A 25,137-nucleotide genomic window follows, 5' to 3' on the forward strand; every position below is an offset into this window, starting at 1 on the left:
TGACGTGGTCAGACCTGTGCTTTATGAATATCAAGCTGGTAGCTGCATACAAGATGGAGTAGTGAGGAAAGAACCTGGAGGGTAGGCAAAGGGTGATGATCACTTGAACTGGGTTGGCTTCTGTGTGAATGGACAGAGAAGAACCCACATCAGAAATATGGTGGAGGTAGAATTGATGAGAATGGACTGGATTTGGGGGATGAGAAGAGGGACAAGTTTGAGGTTAGTGAATAGGGAAGAAAAAGGAGTAGATTTATGAAAAGAGATGATTTCTCTTTTGGATAAGTTGAGTTTAGATAACTACAGGATATCCACCAGGAAATGTCTAATAGGTAGTTGGTGATGTAGAAGTAAAGTTTAGGAGATTATCTTGAGAGCATAGATGAGAAAAGGCCCACAATGGAGGCTTGGGGGTACACAATATATGTGTGTCGTAACAGGACGTGGATTATGATCTATTCTATTCAAGGAAGCTGAGAGGGAATGTCTATACAGTTAAGAGGAGAACCAGGACAGAACAGCATTAGAAAAACTCAAGGGGGTGAGACTTTCTAGAAGGAGGGAGTAATCAACCAGATCAAACATTTCAGAGAAGTTAAGAAGGATGAGGATTGAAAAAAGACTATTCTGTTTAGCAGCTAGGTTAGTAATCCTGGAGACAGCAGATTTTCTAAGGGCTTGAGAACTGAGTATGATATAAGAAAGTAGAGGTTGTGAGAGTATACAACTCACAACTTTATCAAATTTGGTTGTAAAAAAAGAGAGAGAGATAAGATGATAGCATGAAGAATTGATAGGATCAAGGGAAGGATTTTATTTCTTTGTTTTTAAGATGGGGAAGATGTGGGCATGTTTATAGGGATCAGGGAAAAAACCATGAGATAGAGAGAGTTGGAAAATTAGAGAGATGTATAGGGGGATTAATTGTGAGGACAAGATGCTATTGCTGGATCAAGGGAACAAATACAGAAGAGTTGGTCTTGGCAAAGAAAAGGGTCACTTTATTCATCAAAGATTAGAGGAATGCAGAAAAGGACAAACTTAAAACGATGTACATTATGGCCAAGGCCACCTTTAACTATAGTTTAATGGATCATCCTCACCCTGGCCAAGATAGCCAATGGGCTTCCACTAACTCGATGGTTCACAGTAGAAGTTGTTAGGTCCCCAAGCCTTCCTATACAAAAGAAAAAATGAAGCTTAAAATTCATGCCCTCCTTCTTTTAATATACACAGACATAATTTCTCTTAACTGTATTTCATCCATTTATATTTCACCGCTGCCAGAATTTTATAGGATTCTCTCCGTTCCCTAGCCCTTCCCAGAATAGTTAACTCAATCTACCCACTTGTATTTGCACAACTATGGAGCAAGCCAAGTGGTCACCTTCCCAAAGTAGAATTAGGTGGTCATTGAGGAGGGTACCCATTCACAACTTAGATTCTTTATTGCCTGGTATTGCCATAAGTCTTTTGTCTTCTGCCTTATGAAGTTGTATAGATTTGTTCTTTGTATAGTTTAGTAGACAATCGCTATCCCTTTATGACCAGATTTTCCTTTATAATCCTTGATATAATAAGTATGCCCTAATAACTCATAGATCAAAAGGGTCATGGTGGTATCAAGAAGAGAGGACTGGTGGGCAAGAGTGCATGGGCAAAGATTAGAGAAATAGCCCTGAGATGTGGATAGGGGAAGGTGTTTGGGAGCAGAGGAAACTTAGTTGTTAAAAATAAGATCCAGAACTCTTGTTTTTAAATGCATGTCTGTGCACACACATTAACAGTAATGGAGATGATAATTAAAAGATATTAGGAAAAACTCATTATTAATGTAGATTCTACATGCTAGAGAGACAAGATAATGAAGAGTAAAAAATTAAGAATTTGTTTAGTGAATTTGAGTTGTTAGTATCTGGTTTTTTTTTTATTTTGAGAAGTCAAAATTTTAGAGTAAAGATCCAGAAGGGTTGAAAATCCAGTGCAGGGTTGAACTTGGTCTACACTGTGGGTCTTTGCTCACCAAGTCAAATCCGGATTTAATAAAGAGCCAGGAAATTGTTTCCTATGATGCTGAAGAACGTTTTCATTCTGTCCCTTATAATAACTTGTTGGTTTTCTCTGTGGAGTATCCACCTCAATACATCTCAGCACTAAACCTTGCAAGTTATCCTTCTCAGGAATTCCATGCCCTGGAGCCCCAGAGCTAGGAATAATTGGGCAGTCAGAATGTGTTGATTTCTTTGGGAAACTGATACTTTGTTTTTGTACAGAGGGAAATATTGTGCCTCATTTCAATGATGCAGATTTAATAAACTTTTTCAAAGAGTGGGGATTCGATTGGAAAAAAAGGACATAGTAGAGACAAAGGTCGAAGCCAAAACAAAGGTAAGTTTACGGAAATGTTTGAGGTTCTAAAAACTTGTGGTTGTAGAAATAACAGGAACAGGGTGTTGGATAATATTTTCCATACAAATATTGACTGGCTCCAAGGGCAATGACTCCAAAACATCACCCAAGGGTAGAGCTCGTTGCTGAGATTGTGTTGCACATCCGATGGGGCTGTTTTTGTCTAAAGGCAGCTTTCTTTGGTTTCTTTGCTTCAGCACTCTGAGGCTGGGTGCTGCATTTTTTGATTCACCTTTCCTGATGAAGACCATCATTGCCACATTTCTACCTCTTCCTGGGTTACTGTCTCTGGGATGGAGTTAGCTATTCATAAAAACTTATAGGTGATGTGATATATGATGATTCCTGAGGGTCTGGGAGGAGCCCTTTTCTCAAACAATCTCAGAAAAAGGATAGAGGAAGTTATCTGCCAGGTGGGAGAAGAACAAGAGGACTGGAATCTCCACTGGTATTGCATATTAGTGTCTTGAACCACTTGGATCAGTAAGCCAATAATAATAAAAAAAATTATTACCAGTTTCCCAAATAAAAGAGCTCCTTTACTTTGTCTAGTGTTGCTGTAGTGATTCTTCTGGCTGCCCTGTTTCTAGAAAAAAATAAATGCCCTTCAACCACTCAAAATGGAAGAGATAAATTTAAACTCAATGCTTAAATGTGTAACACAGTCTTCCAGTGAATTTACTTATAATTCCACTTCTATTAACATGCACTGGATTGCCTTAGAATGAGCATTTCCAAGGCAACAAGTCAGGTAGACTGCTGAAGGTAGAAGTTTGATGTGGTTGTACATGAGGGTAGTGTACCATGTGAGCTCATGTAGGTTGTATGTGAAGTTGTCTCTCCTCGCTGCCATATTTTTTCTCCATCACCTCTCAGATGCTTTGGATATAGTAGATGCTTAGTGAGTAGTTTTGGAATGCATTGAGAAAATGTTTTGACGAAGGTATAGTGCTCATTGGAGAAAACAGTCTTTATGGGATTTCTGCAGTTGATCCAGAGCACATCCTCATCCAGTTCATCTATTGGTTCTAGTTAAAGACCTAGAGGGAGGAATAAAGCTAAACAAACTAGCATCACCAAACAGAAAGGATGTTGGAACATACATTTTCAGAGTTCAAATCTGGTCTCAGACACTTGCTAGCTGTGTGACACATAACCCTGTTTGCCTCAGTTTCTCATCTGTAAAATGAACTGGAGAAGGAAGTGGCAAACCACTCCAGTATATTTGCCAAGAAAACCTCAAATGGGGGTCCGACGAAGAGTTGAACACTACTGAAAATGACTGAACAACAACAACTTGTTAGCAGGAGTCAGATATAAACCAGACTTACTTAATCTAGAAGACTGGGCAAAACTTCAGGGTTTTTGCCTTTGAGTGCTGATGCTTAGTTTTGTGCTCTTTGTGTGTCCACTTGTGTGTGGAATATTTGACCTTAGAAATCATAGCTTTAATAATCTGCATCTCAGATAACCATCTGATATTCATTTGACTAAGCTTGTTTATGATTTTAGTGGTCTGCTGTCAACCTAGAGAAGAACATGTGCCTAACGGGGGAGCCTATTCTGTTCTGTATTACATATCCTGTGTTTCTGAACAGACATTCAGAGGGTGGAATGACCTTACTTTTACAAATTACTTTAGATTTCTATCCTCACCTTGTTTTATTAAATGTATTTTGATATTTGAGTGTAGAATATTTAGGCTGCAAAGCCCAGATCATAACTCTTATCACTCACCATGATATGAAATTACCAATCAGATGCCTAATAACTTGGTTAAATTTTTCTTCATCTTCAGAATTTATGTTTAAAAATGATTCCATCAAATCATAAAATCTCAGACTTGGAAGTAACATTAGAGGGCTTACCTAGTCTGGCTTGTCTAGGGGCTACCTAGTCCTCAGCAGTGTATGAGTGTGATATCCACAATCAGTGATAACCAATCAATAAGCATTTTAAGTGCCAGTTATGTGCCAGGCACTATGATAGGTGTGGGAGGTAGATATGGAAAAAAAAGGAAATATTCTATCCTCTCAAGGACCTTTCATTCTTAGATGGAATCATCCAGTTTTTTTCCAACAACTCCATTGTTGCTCAGTTATCTCAAGAAACATCCTGTTCCATTCTTGGAAAATCTTCCCTATTTGGGAATAAAATCTTCCTTCCAACTATTTTTGCCCATTGGTTCTAATTGCGCCCTCTGGAACTATACAGAATAAGTTTCATCTGCCACTCCTTCATTACTTGAAGACAGCAATTTTGTCCTCACAGGGTTGGGGAACTTGCGTGCCCTCTTTTTTTTTTCCCCTGAAGCTAACGTTCCTCTCTTCCTTCAGCCCATCTTCACGTGATATTTTCTGATAGCCTCACCATCTTGGCTGCCCTTCTTTGGACATGCTTTAGTCCGTCAATGTTCTTCATATAATGCGACACCCAGAGCTAAATACATAATCTAATTAAAGTCTAGCCTCCCTCATCCTTCCTAGATGCCGCTTTTAGTCTTGCAGCCTAAAATCTCCTTACTCTTTTGACAGCTTTGCCACTTTGTCGAGTCAGTGTTTAGCTCAAATTCAACTAAAGGCCCCAGATCTTTTTTCCATCTGCTACTATCTAACCATATCCACCTACCCTTACCTCCTCATCTTGTGCTTGTCTTTCTCACATACGACCTTGACAAATAGCTTTTTCTTTATCCCACAGCCAGCATATATGGAATTGCATACATACCTCATTTAAGAGTGTTTTCAAATCATTTCCCCCACAGAAAAAAAATTCTTCCCTATGCTAGAAGTTTGTCTCTCAAGCCAGAAACAATCTCTCCTTCCTTTGAACTCCCATAACATTTTGTTGGCATGTCTTAAGCACTTTTTTTCACATTTTACCTTTTACTCTAGTTATTTATAAATATATCTTATCCCTCCTCCTAGACTGTAAGCTCCTGGAGGGCAGGAATTATATCTTATTTACTTTGCTTACCCTTTAATGTCTAATGAAATGTCCTTTTCATTGCAGATACACAATGAATGTTTCTTAAACTAAATTTGTAGCATTTTTGTCAAGGCTAAAGGATCTTTCCCTCCCAGATTTATTCTTTTATGAAGGCTAACTCAGCCATCTTTTGCCTCAGTTCTTTCCCGTCCTTTAATTACTAAGTGGGCATTGCCCTGGAAAAATTGAGACATGGGAAAGACCTTAATTTAAAAAGGCCAACGTCCCTCACTGCATCCCGGGCCATCACCAGTCATCTCGACCTGTGTCTTGCCACTGGACTCTGATGACTCTGGAGGAGAGAGTGAGGCTGATGACTTTGTGTAGCTCTGCCTCACTGAAATCCAGTTCGCTTGCAAGTCAAGACATCACCCTTGTGATGTCTGTCATTGGTCCTCTTTGAGAATGAAGGATAAGCAACAACAAAATACAGCAAGTACAAATTTAACAGAGCTCTTTATTTTAGTTACCTGCAAACAGCTTTTTAGTTCTGTAGGCTTTCCCTTGCTATGAATATTAGGTACATGATTTTGACATAAAGCACTAGAGAAATTCTATTATACTTTGTGTTGAATATGAAAATATGTTTATCCAACTAAAATATAGTTTAGCATTTTGAATCTAGATACATGTAAGCTTCTGTTTTGTTTGTTTTTGTTTCTAATAAATAAAATTTATTGTAGTTCTCTTGTGAATCTCAAGGTCAAAGAACTAGGAAGATGTTAGAATTCTAGGATTTAGAGCTAGAAAGGGCTTTTGCTGTCATCTGGGCAAACCTTTCCATTTTATAGAAAAGGAAACTAAGGAAGCAGATTCCAGTTTCCCTCTAATTGTAAAACTCCTTTGCTCCAAAACCCTCTCTGCCCTGGTAAATTTCAGTAAGGAACATAATGAGAAAAATGTTCTCATCATATCTATGAGGATGAATGGTGGCTACTGCCAATCTTCTCGATATTCCCAGCCTATACAAACTTAGTTAGGAAGATGGAACCCTCTAGATTATAAGTCACCAAAAGGATTCTCACAAGCCAGGGTAGCCCTGCATCTTTCCTTCCCTTGTGAGAATGGCTCTGCAGTGGAGTCACAATGCTTCTTGCTTTAGGACAAGGCCTGTCTAAAGTGTACAGAAATTTTGATGATAGCTAGCTTTCCATCAAAATCATACTCATTGCATAGCATTTAGAATTTGTTTGGGGGAGTAAAAGACGACCAAATATACATGAATGCAATTCCTTAAAATTTTATTTATCATTCTAAAAATTAACACTGCAACATTTTTTGGGGAAACGAGAGTCCTTGGGAAATAACAGAAAAAAAACAAACTGTTTTTTTCCCGAATCTTTCCGTTTGTTTTTTTTTCCCCAGGCCTTCACATCTCTATTGCCAGTTTCCCCTCCTTGGATTATGCTTGGTAAGCAGCTGTCCTGGTTTTTCTGTTTATTTGCAAATATTTTTAAAAATATATTTCATAAGAAAATTTCATTCACCCAAGGTTTTATCTGTAGTAAATCACATTGACCTAATTAATGCTTTATATATGATCCTACCAGAGGAAGAGAATAGTTTTGGAGTAATCTAAGTGAATGAAGACAGGTGCCTGGAAGATTTCCTGAAATGGGCTTTTTAAGCATTTAAAATTGCTTTAAACAATCATACACATCATCCTTATCTTTGTGTTCTTTTCAAAAGGAAACAAAAGTTTGACTAATTATCGGCTAGCCAGTCAGGACTTGGTGGACAGCCTTGTTTTCCCTTTGTTTTTCTGAAGGGCCCTCCTAAACGGAAGGGCTTCTTCATTGAGAAGCATCACAGACATTTCTTGCATTAAAAATAGTCATTCTTCATTTTGTGTGTGTGTGTGTGTGTGTGTGTGTGTGTGTGTGTGTGGGTGTGGGTGTGTGTGGGTGTGTGTTAACTTTGATTTATTGAGACTTTTGTGGCTCTCAAGACTTTGCCCAGAGGATGGAGTGTGTCAGACAGATAAAGGGAACTCTGAAATCAGGACAAGAACTCCCATTCGCTGCTGCCTCTGGCACACGAGCACCATTTCCTAGAACATGGCTGTATCCTTTTATGTTTTGTCACAGGTGGCAAACAGGGTCGTGGAGGCCATGCTCCGCAACTTGTGGTGTGGGAATACAGACCAGAGACGTGTACTGCCTGCAGCCCGGGGAACCCATTGTCCCTTCTGAAGAGTGCAAAGATGAAAAGCCTCATGTTTTGCAAGCTTGCAATCAGTTTGACTGTCCCCCTGGCTGGCACATAGAAGAGTGGCAACAGGTACAGAGTGACCCTTCTCAAGATGCAGGGTTGTCACCCCACACGACAGGATAAATGCAAAGTCAGTAATGCCGGCCTCACCCATTTTCCCCTGCCCCTCTCTCTCAGTGTTCTAGGACCTGTGGTGGAGGAACTCAGTATCGGAGAGTGACCTGTAGACAGCTGCTGACGGATGGCAGCTTTCTGAACCTGTCAGAGGAGTTGTGCCGAGAACCTAGAGCATCGCCCCATAAGTCTTGTGCCAGAACTGACTGTCCGCCTCAGTTAGTTTTAGGAGATTGGTCCAAGGTTAGTGGCTTATATGTAGTCAGAGGACTTTTTAATGTTGTATTTTTGTATGAATAGTCCAAGGAACTTCTAAAAACAAAACTAAAAAGATTTAGTAGTGTTTTGTACAAAGAGGAATTCTACTCCATGATATTAATTAAATCTATTTCTTTATCACTTTAAGATTGGCAGTTCACATTCCATTCAACTACCTGGTGAGATTGGCAATAGAAGCATTATTATTTCTTTTTACAGGTGGGGAAACTGAGGCCCAGAGAGGTTAGGTGACTTGCCCAGGGTCATAAAGCTAGTAAGTGTCCTAGATGGGATTTGAACTTTGATGTTCCTAGAGCAGGTCACTGAGAGAGTTGGGAGACAAGGGAGGGTTTATCTCTCCCTTTCTTCCCAGGGTAGTAAGGTCTTTGAGAAGATGCTGGATAATCATGTCTGTGGATACTATTTCAGGCAACCTCGTTCAGGTGTGGTTTGGAATAGATTACTTCTGAGGTCCTTTTCAAACTTTGTGATTCCATGATTTAGTGGTTTTTCCTTCAGCTGATTGTCTGGCTTTGTTTTAAGGATCTCCCCAACTCCTTTCTACTCTCTCAGGCAGTATCTAAATGAGAGACTTAGGAAGATTAAATAACCTGATTTTTCAAAGGCAGCAGATTATTTTATAAGCCATAAAAAGTTCATTTACTCTATATTATAAATTTAAGACAAACTGGAAGATGCCATGAAATGCCTCTATATAGTATATGGAACACTGGACTAGGAGGTCAAAAACATGGGTTCTAGTCCCATCCCAGCGCTTACCACTAATTAACTTTGTGAACCTTGGGCACAGTATTTTATCTATGTAGGCCGCAGTTTCTCCTGTAAAATAAGGGAGTTTGTTTAGATTACCTTTTGGGTTTTTTGCAGTGTTAATGTTGAGCGATCTGAGACCTCATTCTGTATCATTCCGTAGCATTCCATTTGTGTGACACCCTCCCCCCAACTAATTCCTCTTGTCTATTCAAATCTCACTTTTCTTTGAAGGCCCAGCTTGAGCACCATTTCCTCTGAACAGTTTTCTGTGATTGCTGTAACTCTAATTCATTCTTGTTTTCATTGAATTTCTTTAACTCGTGTGTCTATACCCCTCATTTTAGCACTCATAGTGTGTGATCTAAATCGGTAGCTACTCTCTTGAGTGTATATTTGGTCTTCCCAGTTAGATTGTAAGTACCCTTAGGGTAGAGAGCATGCCTTTCCCTTATTTTTTGGCCAGCACAGTAACTTGTACAGTGCTGGACAAGAGATAGGCACTTCAACAAGCAAATGTTGAATTACACTGCATTTCATCAGGTGGATGTGAAACCGGTCTAGTTGTCTTGTGAGCCTCTTAGCAAAAGCAGTTTTCATGCATGGAGGCAAAGTGTCCTCATGACCTGGGTTCTCCATAATGACCTGTGGTCTTGGTTCATGGGCTTCACTTCCCCCGTTGACCAAGAAGTCAGGAAATGTACTGGAGTCATTCGTGAAGTCTTTTTACAGGTGCCAAGTGCATCCTAAGCATGAACTAAGAAGAAGGTATATCTGGGACAAAGCACCAACCTGCTCATGCAAGGGAATTAAATCACTTTTGGTATGGGATTTAGGCTGCAGACTTTTATATTGAAAGAAGCAATTCAAAGCAAACAAAAAAGGCTCTTAACCTACCTGCGTTTTTAGTAGGACGGGCTGGTTGCCAAGGCAACAAAATTCATTAAGGTACAAAGTAAGCACCCAGGTCAGCCTAACCTCCTCAAGACACTCTGCCAGGGTCCAACCACAGACCACATTTCTGCGTGAGGCCATTAATAGGGAGTGAGCAAGGGAATTGTATGCACCTGATTTCAATTTCAACCTTTCTTTCAAAAACAAACCTTACTGGGGTTCAGAAACAACAGGATGCATATGCAGCTGGTAGGAAAGGAATTTAACATTTTTGTAACATTCCCGTTTTCTCTTTTCTGTTGAAATTTCCTCTCATTTTGAAATCATTTTTTTTTCTTCTTTCTTTGGCATGGAGCTTGACACCTAATTGCTGCCTGTGTCTAAGGCTAGTGGGTGCGTGCCAAGTCCAAGTGCCAAGGGAGTTCTCACCTTAAAGGCAGCTAGCTGGCTATTCATTGCAGCTTCTGAATAGTTCCATTGCAAGATTATAGCTAACAGTTAAGATCTGTGCATTCAAAGGCTAGGAAACATGACCCCTTCTAGCCATGACCCTCCCCCAGCCTGTGATCACCCTACACTCACTGAAATTGACTTCTTAGAATGCTAGCGTTGGAAAGGCCCTTATAGAACATCTAGCTCAACCCCTCATCATTCATCTGAGGAAGCTGCATCCCAGGAAGGGACAAGGGGGTGAGGTGCGGAATAATATGCCCAAGGCCATATGTTTCAACTTGATTTCTTCTAGCGTTGGTAAGGAGTCTGGGAACTTGAACCAATGCTAATAGTAACTCATATTTCTATAGCGCTTTACAGATTATAAAGTTTCTATCCAACAACCTTGTGAGATGGGTAAGGCAAGTGTTGTTATTTCCACTTTACAGATGAGGAAACTGGAGGTCAGATTAGTTAACTGATTTAAGCAAGCTCATAGAGGCAGGATGGAATCCCAGGTCTTCTACCTCCAAATACGGTGTTTTTTTTTTCCATTGAACTTGGTGTATCTTACAGAAAAGAGCAGTAAATGTCACTGTTGAATTCCTAGATTGCTTTTTGGAGTTAATAGACGAATGCCTATATTCACCACATTTATTTCCTCACAACCTAGGAGAGGCAGTGTGGAATCGTAGTGGGTGTTCTGGATTTGGAATCAGATGCCAGGTTTGAATCCCAGCTCCAGCCCTCACTGCCTGTGTGACCCTGGGCAGGTCACTTCTCTAGGCCTCAGTTCTTCATCTGTAGAAGGAGGGGGTTGCACTGGGTGGTCACTGAGGTTCCTTCCAGCTCTGCGTCTAATCTGACCACCACCTTTCTTGATGTCTCTACCTTCTCCTCTCGTCCTAATGAAACTCCCACCTCACTTTTTTCACCTCCAGTGAATTTGCTCTCGTCCTTTCCAGCTGCCTTTTCTCAGTCTTCCTCTCCATTGCCTTCCTGCAGAATTTGACATTGCTGACCACCTCCGACCAGGTTCTTTCGCTCTCTCTCATCCACCCTTCTTCATCTCCTTTTCTAGCAGTTCCTCTTCACTCCCTGGAGGTTTCCTGGAGGCTCAGTCTTTGCACTGTTCCTCATTCAGCTCTCATGACAGTTGCTGTCACTTCTGTGCTTATTGTCCCTACCTCTGCTTTAAATAGAGACCACTTATCATTCTTTCTGGCTTTGTCACGTGTGTATGTCTTTTCTTGCCATCCAGACAGGAAGCTCCCAGAGATTGTGGACCATGACTTATGTTTACTTCATGTGTTTCTCATTGCCTAGCAAGGTATTAAACAGATATTTGGAGCAGGGACTGGACCAATAATTTCATTGGTATAGGGAACATCCAGAAAGAAAATTCCCTTTATAAATACAGGTCAGCACTTAGAGAGTTGCCTAATTAGAAGAGCAGTTCTCAAAATGTTGTCCCTGAAAACTACACCTCTCTCTCTCTCTCTCTCCTACCTTCTCTCTCTTCTCTGTCTCTCTCCCTGTCTCTGTCTCTCCTTTTCTCTCTCTCCTTCTTTCTCTCTCTCTCTCTCTCCTTTCTCTCTGTCTTTCTCCTCCCTCTCTCCCTTTCTCTCTCTCTTTCTTTCTCTCTCCTTGTTTCTCTCTCTCCCTTGTCTTTCTCTGTCTCTCTCTCCCTCTCTCTGTCTCTCTCTGTCTCTGTCTCTCTATCTCTCTCTGTCTCTGTCTCTCTTTCTGTGTCTCTCTGTCTCTCTCTGCTCCCTCCCTCCTTCCCTCTCTCTCTCTCTTTCTCTCTCTCTCTCTCTCACACACACACACACACACACACCTCTTTTAGGGGTCATAAGTTTAAAACTTTTCATAATAATACTAAGACATTTAATGTCTAATATATTGATCAATAAATCCCACATAAACAAAAGTTCTTTGGAGTCCTCAATAATTTTTAAGATTGTAAAGGTTTCCTGAGACCAAAGAGTTAAAGTATGTGAATCCCTGGCATAGAGTCCTGAGAAAATAATAATAGGAATTATAAGAATATAACAATAAATATAATAATTATTATAATAATAAATAGTAATAATAAGAAGAAACACATATAATGTTTTAGTATTTGTGAAACTTTACATATATTATTTCACTGGATTATTACAACACTCTGAGTATCATCATCCTTTTTCTATAAATGAAGAAACTGAGTCTGGTAGAGGCTAAGGGCAGCTAGTATCTGAAACAGGATTTGAACTCAGGCCTTCCTTACTCCAAATCCACTGTACCACATAGCTGCTTCACAGGTTAAGTGATTTGCCCAGGGTCACATAGCCAGTAAATGCCAGAGGTGGTACTTCAGCCCAGGTGGGTGCAAGACCTGATCTTTCTCTACTGCTCCCTGCTACTAAAAAGTTGAATTGTTATTGAACAAATGCTGACACTTATAAAAGTCACCCCGTTCTTTCCACCCACTATAAGGAGCAGCCACTTTTCCCTATACTTTCATTGATGAAAGAATCACAGACTTTTAGGTTGAAAAAGCTTTTAAAGATCATCTGATTCAACCCCTTTGTCTTACAGGTATAGAGATTAGATAGAGCCCAGAGGTAAAATGATGCTGTGTGATTTGGGGTCAGGACAATTTGAGTTTAAATCTCTACTTAGACATTTCCTGGCTTTGTGACCCTGGGCTACTAACCTCTCTTGTTTAAACCCTGTCAGCTTCCATTTCTTTTTTTTTTTCTTTTTTCTTTTTTGCTTTTTGGTGAGACAGTCAGGGTTACGTGACTTGCCCAGGGTCACACAGATATCAACCTCCATTTCTTTCCTCATCTAAGAAATGAGAAGAGTAATAGTATTACTAGAAGGTTAGTGAGGCTATTGTGTGGGGTAGGTGAAGCTCAAATGAGATAATACATGTAAAGCAATTTGCAAAGCTTAAAGTACTATATAAACTCAACTATTATTAATGTTGTTATAACTACTGCTGCTGTTTTACCAGTTACCCTAACAGTGACACACAGAGGCAGAGCTAAGACCAGAACCAAAGTCTCTTAACTCCCCATCCATCAGATCTTGATACCAAAAAAGTAAAACCTTTTGGTTGCCATCTTGAGCAAAATGACCCTTCAGTTATTTGAATGCACTTGCTTTAAAAATAATTAGAAGCCAGTTATTATTACATACAAGGTGATTCCCATGACAAATGTCATTACAAGAAAATTAAATTCTGAACTATGAATAACAAAAATCCAGGAAGTGGCTCACTCACTTGAAACCCTACATTTGTGAAATTCCTATGTATCTTTAGAGTTTATACCTCCTGTAGAATTCACTGCAATTGGTTTGACATGGACCAGATTAGAATCTTATTTGACTTCACTGCCTCATCCCTTTTACAGTGTTCTGTAAGTTGTGGTGTTGGAATTCAGAGAAGGAAGTCCATCTGTCAAAAGCTGACCTCCAAAGGTCGAAACATCACACTCAGTGGGTCACTGTGCAGGAGTCGGCTGCATGCCCCTCTCGTAAGGTCTTGCCGGATGACCATGTGTAATAGTAAGTATAGTTCTAGCATGTCTTTGAATGAAATGTTTAGCCTATTGATCTGAATTATCATCTGAATATTAAAGTACAGAACTTGTGTAACTACCAAATGTTTTTTTTTCTCCTTACATCAGCATGTTTCAAATCCGTGGGTGAACCAAACTGGTCAAAGTTGAGAACATTCACAGAGAAATTCTATGCTAATGAAGTCTATAATGCTGAAGCTTTCTTGTCTTTCCTTCCATTTACAGTTTCTGCCTTTTAGGTTTTATTTTTATTTTTTTTTCCAATGTTGGGACTTGTTCCCCCCTTAGAATGTTTCCTTTCTTCCTGGTTTTCTAACATTTGATGTTTTAAATGTTAATTATGTAATTAATGTTGAAATTATTCCTAATTTCACTTCCTAGGATTTAGTGCTCAAAGGGACCTAAAGAGTATCTAGTCCAACTCTTTCATTTGTAGAGGAGGCCTAGAGGAATAGAGTGACTTAACCCAAACCCCACAGTCAGTAAAGAAGAAAGCTGGGATTGGAATTCACTTCCTTTAACTCCAAATCTAATATTTTTTTCCCATTACACTCATAACATCTTTATATTTGTGCTATTAAGGGAAGAGCAAAAGTTTAGTGTTTTTTGTTAACAATGGACCAAAATCAGAATTGAGTTAAAAAGCGAAATGTTCTCACATTACAAAATACAAAATTTAGTTTGAACAGCTCTTTAGTTAAATAAGATAATAAATTCATTATAACTTATTAGAGAGACATAAAGTACTGCTCATTCCAAATGCTTGAAACAATAAGAAAATGCTAAATACATGTATATTTAAAGTGAGGTTATTTGGGTTTAATGCCTAGAATTTAATAATTAAGAAACAGGATGATCCTGGGAATATATTACTCTGCTGGAAGTCAACAGTTTCTCAATTCTCTTCCTCATCCTCTCACTTCTTGATGCCTTTATGTATTAATCTGAAAAAAAAATATTTAATTATATCAAGGTCCCTCGTGGAGGATAATGTTAAGAAAGAAATCATTATAAAGAGAAAGTTAGTTTAATAAGAAGAAAAGTTTGATTAATGCTATCTAAAATCATCTGCTTATACATAGCTTTCTCAGTCACTAAAAAAACAAAATAAGAAATACAGTAATTATTGGTTCATGCATCATTTGAAACTTCTTTTATTGCACGTCTTTTAAGTTGACATTACAAAAGTCTGAGGTTCCAAACATCACTTAAATAAAGCCCCAAGGAATTCTGGAATGTCCTTGGCATGTGGTATGATAAAATATTTTGAGCTGCATATTTATCTGAATTTTATTAATTGTGGATTGTTACATAGCTGTGTGGCTAGTCTGTAAACTGCTTAGAGGAGAGTGATATTAAAGTAACACTGGCAGCTTCCACTAAAATAATATCAGGACAGCATGTGGGATCTGTAGTAGTTATTAGGGCATGAAATGGGGTGCAGGGAGAAATTATAAGTTAGCAAAAAAAAAATGCCTAAGTAAATGTCTTTTCAGATTGTAACCTTCCTTCAGCTTTGCAAACCATCCTCATCATGGAGTCAGACAAAAAATGTGCAGTCACTGTCCAGGAGGGACACCATAATGCTGTTCTCGTCATCCCCTCAACACTGCCCCAGCTTACCCAGCAGATCGGACTTGATCAGCAGACCCCCATCTTGTGTAGACAGAGCCGCTCTACTAAAATTAGCTTTGTGAGTCACAACCAGATGGAGTGGACACCTTGACAAACTTTAGGGCTTAATTCTTTGTCAAATATTTGATGTAAAGAAAACCATAATAAAAGATAAAATATTTAAATCCAAGAGGTCACAATTCCTCTACTACAGGTGCCCTTAACCATTTTTCTTTCCCCTCTGGAGGGTACTTTTCTTTCCCGAAAACCTCCAAGGTCATAGGATTTAGAACTAGGAGGGACCTTAGAAATTCATCTGGTCCAACCCTTTCATTGTACAAATGGGGAAACTAAGACCCAGAGATGGAAGTGATATGCCCTAAGTCAGTCAGGATTCAAGCTGGTGCCAGACCCACTGCTCTTTCCACCCCATCTCTTTACACACTGTCTCCCGACGGCAACAGCTGGTTCTGAAATTAAAATATCTAAAGGACAGTAAAGGATGGGATCCTGTCAGCAAAATTCTTGGTCTGGAGCAGGGGTGCTAGCTTTGTGTACCCCTTTCTGCAGGGTATTTTAGCAAACTGTGGCATAAAAGGAAGTGAAGAGCCAGCTTTGAAGAACTCCCATGAAAAACTTTAAAACTCTCCTGATTGAGACTTACATGAACTCATGCATAGTGAAGTGAACCGCATTGGTAGAATGTTGTACACAGTAACAGCAATATTGTTTAATGAAGAACTGTGAATGATTTAGCTATTCTCCGCAAAACAGTGATCCAAGATAGTCCTAAAGAACTAATGATGAAGCATACCCTCTGCCTTCACAAAAAGAGCTGATGTTGTTGGAATACAGACTGAAGCATGCTATTTTCACTTTCTTTTTTTTTATTCATGACTTCTTGTACAAATGACTAATACGGAAATGTTTTACATAATTGCACATGTATAACCTATATCTGATTGCTTACTGTCTCAGGGCAGGCAGAAGGGAGGGAAGGGTTAGAATTTGGAACTCCAAACTTTAAATAAAAATGTTTAAAAAAATCTCCTGATTGATCCCAAGTATCAGTTGAGCAGCACCCCTGTTCTACTGTAATCAGCATTTCAAATATTTTAGACTTGGGACTTTTCCACTGCAACAAATATACTGGACTATAATTCAAAACAAAACAAAACAAAATCTACTGTATCAGTGCCTACTCTAATTTGTATCTTATAAAGTGATTAATTTGAAAGCCATGCAAGTGGATAGAACTGTTTACTTAGGAACTGGGTAATTGAGGCCAAAATAATCCCATGAGTCAGAACACATTTCCCCTAACCAAAAAATAACCACTGTAAGCATTTGGTATCTCCTGAGCCCCGGAGGCATTTAGCTTCCTGTCTCCTCCACCCAGTGTTTTGTAGTATCACTTGCATGTGTTCACTACGTCTTCTAACTTAGGTTTTCCACTGCTGAAGGAGTGCATGGGGATTTGAAATGTATCCAGACACTGTAGAGATGTACATTTAGCCTGGAGGTTATGCCAACTGTCTTTGTGTATTTTCAGGGTTGTCATGTGGGAGATGGATTAGTTTTGTTCTGCTTGGCCCCAGGGCACAGAACCAGGAATAGTGGGTGGAAGATGCAGGAAACAGATCTGGGCCTGATATAAGAAAAATCTCCCCAACATTTATAGCTGCCCCAGAGCAGAATAGGCTGCCTAGGAAGCCCCCCTATCACTCAGTGTTTTTAAGCAGATGCAAGATGATCACTTGTTGGGGGTGTTAAAGAGGAAAAACTGAAGTTCCTTAAAACCCTGAGATTCTAGGATTTTGTGGTTTACCAGTGTTTTTATCTATGTACTTTAAAAAAGTAAACTAAAAAATTAAATATATATACATATATTTAAATTGATAAAAATGTTTCTGCTTTTGAAAAGTTGTTTTATTAATTTTTTTCTATTGGTTTTTGGGGGTTTTGCAGTGATAAAGCCAGAGGTTATACCAAAATATGGTTCCCCAGGTCCTCAGATCCTTGGCATCCAGAGAGTCTACATTCAGACAAGAGAAGAGAAACGTATTAATTTCACAATAGGTGGAAGGGCCTATCTACTTCCCAAAACATCTGTGGTCATCAAGTGCCCAGTAAGAAGGTTCCAGAAATCTCTCATCCGGTGGGAAAAAGACGGACAGCGTTTGCAGAACTCCAAAAGACTCGGCATAACCAAGTCAGGTTCAATGAAGATTCATAGCCTTGAAGCCAGTGATATCGGACTGTACCAGTGTATTGCAGGGCCTGTGCACGAAACATTTGTTCTCAAGCTGATTGGTACGGACAACCGACTCATAGAGCCCCCAGCCTTCCGAGATCACTCCCTTGAACGTGGTGGGGTAGACCGTGATGAAGCCAATAGTTTAGGAGCCACATGGCATAAAATGAGACAGATATGGAGTCAACAGAATGAACTCTACCTGGATGATGGTCAAGTTAGCGACCAGCCCCTTTTGAGAGCTCTCGTACGCCATGGCAGTAATCCAGCGGAAACCCCTAACTCCTTGGAATTCAAGGATAGATGCTTAGAAGCAGCAGTCCAACAAGGGTCCTACAGTATGGACACTGTACAGTTTGAAGAACTGATAAAGAATATGAGTCAGCTCATTGAAACTGGAGAAGTGAATGATGACATTGCATCCCAAGTGATCTACGAGGTGGTTGCTGAGTTAGCAAAGGTACAGCCTACAAGGGAGAAATGGAGAGGAGCCCAAGTGGAATCTTCCACCGCAAAATTGAGTATGAAAACTCAAAATGTGTCTAGAGGTATCAACTCAAAAAACCCAAACAGGTTAGCCATCAAACAAAAGGGACTTGCTCTTATGAAACAAAGCAAATTACCCACAATTTCATTGAATAAAACAATAAATTCGAGAATTGGAAGTACAGTTTTTATTACCCAAAGTACTGAGGTCATCAACTTGTTCTGTGACCTTGTTACAACTAATGATGCTAAATATGCATGGACCAAAGATGGAGCAGTGCTACAGCCCTCAGAAAAGTAAGTCAAATGTAGATCTTAATTTAAAGAACATGCATTCAGATAGTTTCGACATACATTCTGAGTTTAGGTTGCCAGTAGGAAAAAAGATGGTACTATGAGTTCTGTTTTTAATATATGTCAGCATCAAAGAGGACTTTATATTGTCAGATCCAAGCATGGAAAATGTTCCATGGGCAAGGCAGTGGGGGAGATGCAAAGGTAAAACATGGTTCCTGTTCTCAAGGATCAAGACAAAATATGTCCCCAGATAAATATATAGTACAAATTCCAGGGTGATATGCGCACACAAGAAGTACAAGAACCATGTGGAAGAAATCATTTCTGGGTAGGAAAAAGACTTTATATAAGCAATTGCCTTTGAGCTTAGGCCTTGAAGAATGGGTGGAATGTTATTAAGTAGATGTGGTTGAAGTGGATACTTCAGGCATACATAAATACTCCAATGGTCTGTGACTTTGTCCATCGATGTTAGATAGCAACCTTTTTATGATTTAGTAGATCAGTTGTAGGGAGTTGCCTGAGGTATCCATAGACTTGCCCAAATTACAGAGCTAGTAAATGTCAGAGATAACATTTGAACCCAGATCTTTCTGATTCCGAGCCCAACGCTCTATCTGCTCTGCCATTCTGTCTTTATTATTCAGGGTATAGAGTACAGTGTTAATCAGGTGCCCACATGGGGGTGGGATTGTATAAAAATGGAGGTTTGACAGGTTGAATCCCTCCACTTTTAAAGCCTATATTCTGAAACCCTTATAAAATAGTCACTATCTCTACTTTTGTGCCTTTGTTCCAACAGATAAATTATGATTCATTAGATGATATTAGCCCCACTAAGACTCTCTTACGAGCTACAATCAGAATTAGATCTAAACTTGGAGAAATATCTCAATTTTCAGAAATGAGAAGACAACAGTCTGCAGTTGGTTCTGTGATTCTGTCTGTAGATTTTAAAAAGACATAGACATTTTCAAACATGAAAAAAATAGTTAGACCCAAACATATAGCAAAGCTATCCCTACTCTAGCAGCATCTTCAAAGGCCCTCACCAGACCAAGGAATTTGCCTCTTGATAGCTAGGGTGAGATTAATGGAAGTTGGCAATCAAGAGTGCCAGGCACTCTACTCCTCTTAGGGGAACTATATCCCTTTGGTGGAGAGACCCCTTCTTGAGAAGGAGGCCTCAAGACAAACATTACAGCTACAATTCCTAGCCCCATGGAAACTGTTTGTGTGTTCTAAGTCAGTACCATTCACCTAGAAACACTTATTCTTCAAGTAAATTGTAGTAAATACTAATGTATTTGTGTCTTATATCTCAATAGATTCCAAACTCCTTGAGATCAGGAGTCATGTCTTCTCTATACTTTATACTCTACCAAGCACCTAGCAAGGTGCATGCATTAGCATTTAATGCCTATTGATTGATTAATTGCATATGAATGACAAATTTAACATGTAACATCTAACAAAGTTAACAAAATAATTGCCCATTTGGGTCACTGAGTTGACTTTTTAAAAAACTACTAAGTGATTTTTTTCCCTTTGTCTTTGAATCAGTGATAAGCATGAAAGTGTTTATCAACATTTCAAAATCCTACTTAAATATATGGTATTATTATTATTACTGTGTTCTCATAATCCCTTCCAATGACAATGCACAGAATAATTTAGAGCTTTCTCTTACAGTACTATGCCCAATTATTCAGCATAAAAATACCGTAAAGGTTTGTGGATTTTTTTATATTCTTTTTTTTTTCTAGCCAAAGACAAGGTTTATTAGAACATCCGTCATATTGGGCAGACTCTTAAGAAATCTGAACATTACTGAGCTATTGGCTAGATTATAAGAATCTGAGCACCTTAATGGAGACAAGATGGACCTTATATATAGAAAGTAGTTTGTGGGTACAGTGAGGTAATAGAATGCCAGGGACCTGGACCTAGTGGCCAGGGGAGAATGGAGCCTAGCTAGGATTAAGGGTGGGAAGTGGCTGGGGGCCATAGGGAGGTAATTGGGAGATTGGGTGTAGCTACCATGTAAGGCCAGTTGATGGGATTATAGTCTCAGGCGAATGCCAGAGATTTGGCCACGTGGAAAGACTAGGGTTTTTCCTTTCTGGGGTCCAGATCCCAACCCCATCATTCCTCCCTCAAACAAAAAGGACCCAAATTCTTTTGGGGTAAGGGACGAAGGTCTTGGCTTCTAAAACTGCTTCCTTGCTGGCAAGGGGCATAGAGCTGTCCCTGCCTCGAGGGAGTCCCACAAAGGAGTTTGACTGGAACTGAGCACAGGCTGCATCCAGGAAATGATGGGGGGACATTGGCTGGTACTCGCTGTTTGCTATCAACTGTCGGTGAATGACCTATAGTCTGGAAGACACAAATCTGACAGAAAAGACACCAGGGCCCGAATGACAGGATAAAACATCCTTAGCTCTGTTTAGATTCAGATAACTTAGTTTTCCAACCATGCAGTATCAAATCCACCTCATATCCAGACTCAGGAATAGTCAGGTGGGTAACATTCCTTTTCAAAGGAACATAATGGGAGCCAGGAGGATCCCATCTTAGACTGAAGCTAAAAATGTCCTCGTAGCTTTTCCTGATGCTGACTTCCCAGCAGTATCACATTCTCTGAGTAGCTTGTGGCATTTCTCTCAGATGGTGGATTATTGATTATCAATGGATTATGATCCATCAGACAACTCAAAAATAAAATCCCATGAGCTTTTACCTCAAACAGCAAGTTTCACTAATCACAGCTTAGGAAAAACTTTTCCAGGCTTTACATCTCAAATTTAAATTTGTCCTGGTGTAAAAAGCCAATTGTTAGAGATTTCTATACACTTGCAAATTCTCAGCAAGCCGTAACCCAAACAAACTTTTGGCAAGTTTACACATTAAAACAATAACCAACAATAGCCGAATTATTTTATCAGTAACCAAATTATGAAAAGTTGCTTAACATAGCTGATACAAAAAGTTCACCAATTTGAAACTTAGCCATTACCAATCAGGTGACTTCAGTTTTGTTAAATGCATTTCAAAATTACAGAGAATCAACATCTCCTCATTAACAGTTAAAACTACAACTTTAAAAAGAGCATGCTTAGGGGCAGCTAGGTGGCCCAGTGGATAGAGCACTGGGTCTGGATTCAGGAGGACCTGAGTTCAAATCCAGCCTCAGACACATAACACTTAATAGCTATGTGACCCTGGGCAAGTCACTTAACCCCATTGCCTAGCCAAAAAAAAAAAAAAGCGTGCCTACTCAAGTTCAGAGGCTAACTTCTTTACCTTGAGCAGGATGTACTGAACCTGGGTGATGCTTCTAGGCAAACTTGCCCCAGGGTCCAATGCCATTGCCAGTGGGGCCCATGTTGTAGCAGCTGCCCCTCCCCCCTCTTTCCTTTCCCCAGGTTGATGCGGCCGCTGCAGTGATGAGCATGAGACCAGCTCAATGCTCTGTAACCCCTAGACGCATGGATGAGGCGGGAGACAGCAAGGTGGCAGAAGCTCCGTTTATTGAGTGCAGTTAGCTGACTTTTATGGCCCTAGTGATGCATGTTCAAAGCGTGATCTCCCTGTGATAGCCAATCATCAGGTCTGCTGGAGCTCATGTCAGGACTCATCTCCCAGTGAGAGGAGAGCCAAACCAACTGTGGGAGCTGCATGTCAGCAAAGGAGAGGTCCTGGGAGACTAGGATTCAGGGGTGTAGAGGGAAGGGAGTAAGTAAGCCTCAGGAAACCAAAAAGCAACTGCAGTTCTCCCAATTCTGTAGCTCTGAGAGAATTGACAGGATTGGGTATACACTTCCAGATAGGATGTCCGTCCTTCTCCTCTATGCTGCGGAAGGTGTACCCAGGTCCATGGCCTTGAACCAACCCAGTGGACTAAGAGCCTGAGAGCGTCAGGCTGAGTGCAAGACAGCCTTGTAACTGTCTGCCCAAAAAGCACCTCCAAGCCTTCCTTGGTGCTTGGAGAGTGACTTCAACTGCAGGGCAAAAAAGAAGCAGGGGGGAGGCTTACATACCTTCCAGTCTTGGCTGGAGAAGAACTTGGGGTTAGGCAGTTTCCTGGTACAGGCCACCAAAATGTTGAGGTTTAGGGGTTTAAGTGTGCTGGGACCCTGAAATCACAACACAAGGGTCCTGTCCAAAAGAATTCAACCCAAGCCTTCTTTCAGCCAAAGACAAGGTTTATTAGAACATCGGTCATATCGGACGACTTTTAAGGAATCTGTACATTAACTGAGCTATCAGCTAGATTATAAGAATCTGAGCTGGTTTTTTGTATTCTTTAATGTCTCTAGCTCTTGCTATTTGTGAATAAAAGACTATAGACTAAATTCTTGGCATAAATTATGCTCAAAATGTTTCACATGGAAAGAAAACAAACTGTGATTTTTTTTTTTTAGTAATTAAAAGACAGGAATATATTAGTGCCTTGCCATCCCCTCAAGCTGTCATCTTATATCTCTCCTTCCTTTCACAGTCAGACTTCTAAAAAAACTCTCTAGACTCTATTTTCTTACCTTCTACTCCTCAACCCCTTGAAGTCTGGCTTGTATTCCTACCACTCAGATGAAATTTTCTCTCTCATGTCACCAGTGTTTTGTTTACTGCTAAATCCAGTGGCCTTTTCTCATTCTTCTTTATATCATTTGATATTCTAGATACCTCCTGAATTTGCATGATACTGCATAGTCATGGGGTTTTTCTGCCTTTCTGGCTAATCTTTCTTAGTCTCCTTTGCTCAGTCATTATCCGTGTCTCACCCTCTCTATGTGCATACCCCAGGACTCTATTCTAGTAGATATCTCTGTGCCTCTGTCTCTCTCTTTCTGTTTCTGTGTATCTATCTGTTTCTGTCCCTTTCTATCTTCTCTCTTCTTCTTTTCTCCTCCTCCCTCTCTCCCTCCCTCTCTCTCTCTCCCCCCCCACCCCCACCCCACCCCCGTCTCTCATTAGCTTTAGAGCTGCATTTTAAATGATTATCTTGGGCAGCTAAGTGGCGCAGTGGATAGAGCACTGGCCCTGAAGTCAGGAGGACCTGAGTTCAAATCCGGCCTCAGACCAAACACTTGACACTTACTAGCTGTGTGACCCTGGGCAAGTCACTTAACCCCAATTGCCTAAAAAAAAAAAAATGATTATCTTCACTCAGATACCCATGGGTATTTTAAGCTCAAGCATATCAAAAATTAAACTCATTATCTTTGGCCATAAACCCACCTCGCCTCTTCAATTTCACTATTTTCTTTTGAGAGCTCTACCATCTTTCTGTAACTCAATTTCATAAACTTGAAGGTATTTTCAGCTCTTTACTCACTTACCTTCTGCAGCCCCACATCTGGTAAGTTGCACAATCTTCTTATTTCAACCTCCATAATATCTCTCCTGTCTCTCCCCATCTTTTCAGTTACACCTCTGCCACCCTTGTTCGGGCCCTCATCACCTCTGCTGACTCTTGCACCCGTCTCCTAAAACCCAGTTCCTTGCTGCATCCTCTGCACAGCTGCCAAATTGATTTTCCTAATGCACAAGTCTGAGCACATCAGACCCCTGACAGGGAAACTTCATTGTCTCCCTGTTGCCTCTAGGATACTCAAGCTGACGTTGAAAGCCTTTCACAGCCTGACTCCAGCCTATCTTTTCAAGCTAATTACATCATTCCCTCTCCCAAGCTCTGTGCTCCGGCCAAAATGGCTTATGTGCTTTTCTCCATTCCGTTCCCCACCCCTAGCCTTAGCACAGGCTGTCTTTCGTGCACATGTAGCAGGTGTGTGGGCTTTTATACCCTCCCCCTCCCCCACCACACTTTAGAGCCTCACTTCTCACACGCAAACACCTGCCCGCCCTCTGGTTCGCTCCTGCAACCTGCAGGCATCACACTGAGAGTTGTGTTTCATGGAGTGCTCAGCCGCACAGACAACTCAGCACCAGGCTATTCCAAGTGAAATGGCAGTATGTTAAGGAATGGTACTTTACACCTGGAATCCTCCACCTTCTCACCTCTGCTGCTTAGAATCCTCAGCTCCCTTAAAGTCTCAGCTCATGCAAGAGGTCTTTCCTGATTCTACACCCACTACCTTCCTGAAATCACTTTGTACTCATTTAACATATGCCTTATATTTATTTTTCTGTATATATTGAATCCCCACAGTAGAATTTAAGCTCCTTGAGGCAAGGGACTGTCTTGTTTTTTTGCCTTTGTATCTCCAACACCTGGTTTGGTGCCTAGAATATAGTAGATGATTAATAAATACTTGTGGGATTGAATTTAATTGAACAGAGAATATGGAAAAATGTTTTTGATTTTCTCATGCTAGACATGTAGATTAAAAAAATACTGTGCTTTGAATGAAGGATTGGAATTGTAATGATAGAAAGGACCTTCTCCATTCAACTTCTCATTTCATTAATGGGGAAACTGAGGCCCTGAAAGGTAAAGTGACTTACCATCTGGCTAACAGGCACTCAAAAAATACTTGCTAATTGGATTTGATATGCTGGCCTTAGGAAACCACCAGGATTAAATTAAAGTTAACTTCCCAGGCCTGAGTCTCAGAGAATTATGATTTGGCCTTGAATTTTGAAAAAATTTCTGAAATTATAACAGCTTATTTGGATGTGACTCTACATACTTTAATGATTAGCACCCTTGCCAAAAAATGAGGTTTTTCTGTGTGGCTATCAAAGTGTTTTAAAATGACATCCTTACAAGAATTTAGAATGATTTTGAAGTCTCTGTTACTACTGCCAGTTATTGGTATCATGTAGAATATACTTAATTTGCCATTAACTGGCTTAAACTGGCAGTTTTTCTTT

General features: G+C 40.1%; 1 protein-coding gene across 4 annotated transcripts in view; it reads left to right on the forward strand.

Annotated features, from left to right (window-relative positions):
- The window catches only part of ADAMTSL3 (ADAMTS like 3), a 578,319-nt gene that overhangs the window by 474,091 nt on the left and 79,091 nt on the right, over positions 1-25,137 (forward strand). For all 4 annotated transcript variants that reach the window (XM_027851959.1, XM_027851956.1, XM_027851957.1 and 1 more), the window contains exons 18-21: positions 7,485-7,677; positions 7,786-7,965; positions 13,482-13,635; positions 17,232-18,300. In XM_027851959.1, coding sequence (XP_027707760.1) covers positions 7,485-7,677; positions 7,786-7,965; positions 13,482-13,635; positions 17,232-18,300 — 1,596 coding nt within the window. The remainder of the gene's footprint in view (positions 1-7,484; positions 7,678-7,785; positions 7,966-13,481; positions 13,636-17,231; positions 18,301-25,137) is intronic.

Source organism: Vombatus ursinus, unplaced genomic scaffold (assembly GCF_900497805.2).
Source record: "Vombatus ursinus unplaced genomic scaffold, bare-nosed wombat genome assembly UNPS02009205.1, whole genome shotgun sequence".
Classification (NCBI taxonomy): Eukaryota; Metazoa; Chordata; class Mammalia; order Diprotodontia; family Vombatidae; genus Vombatus; species Vombatus ursinus.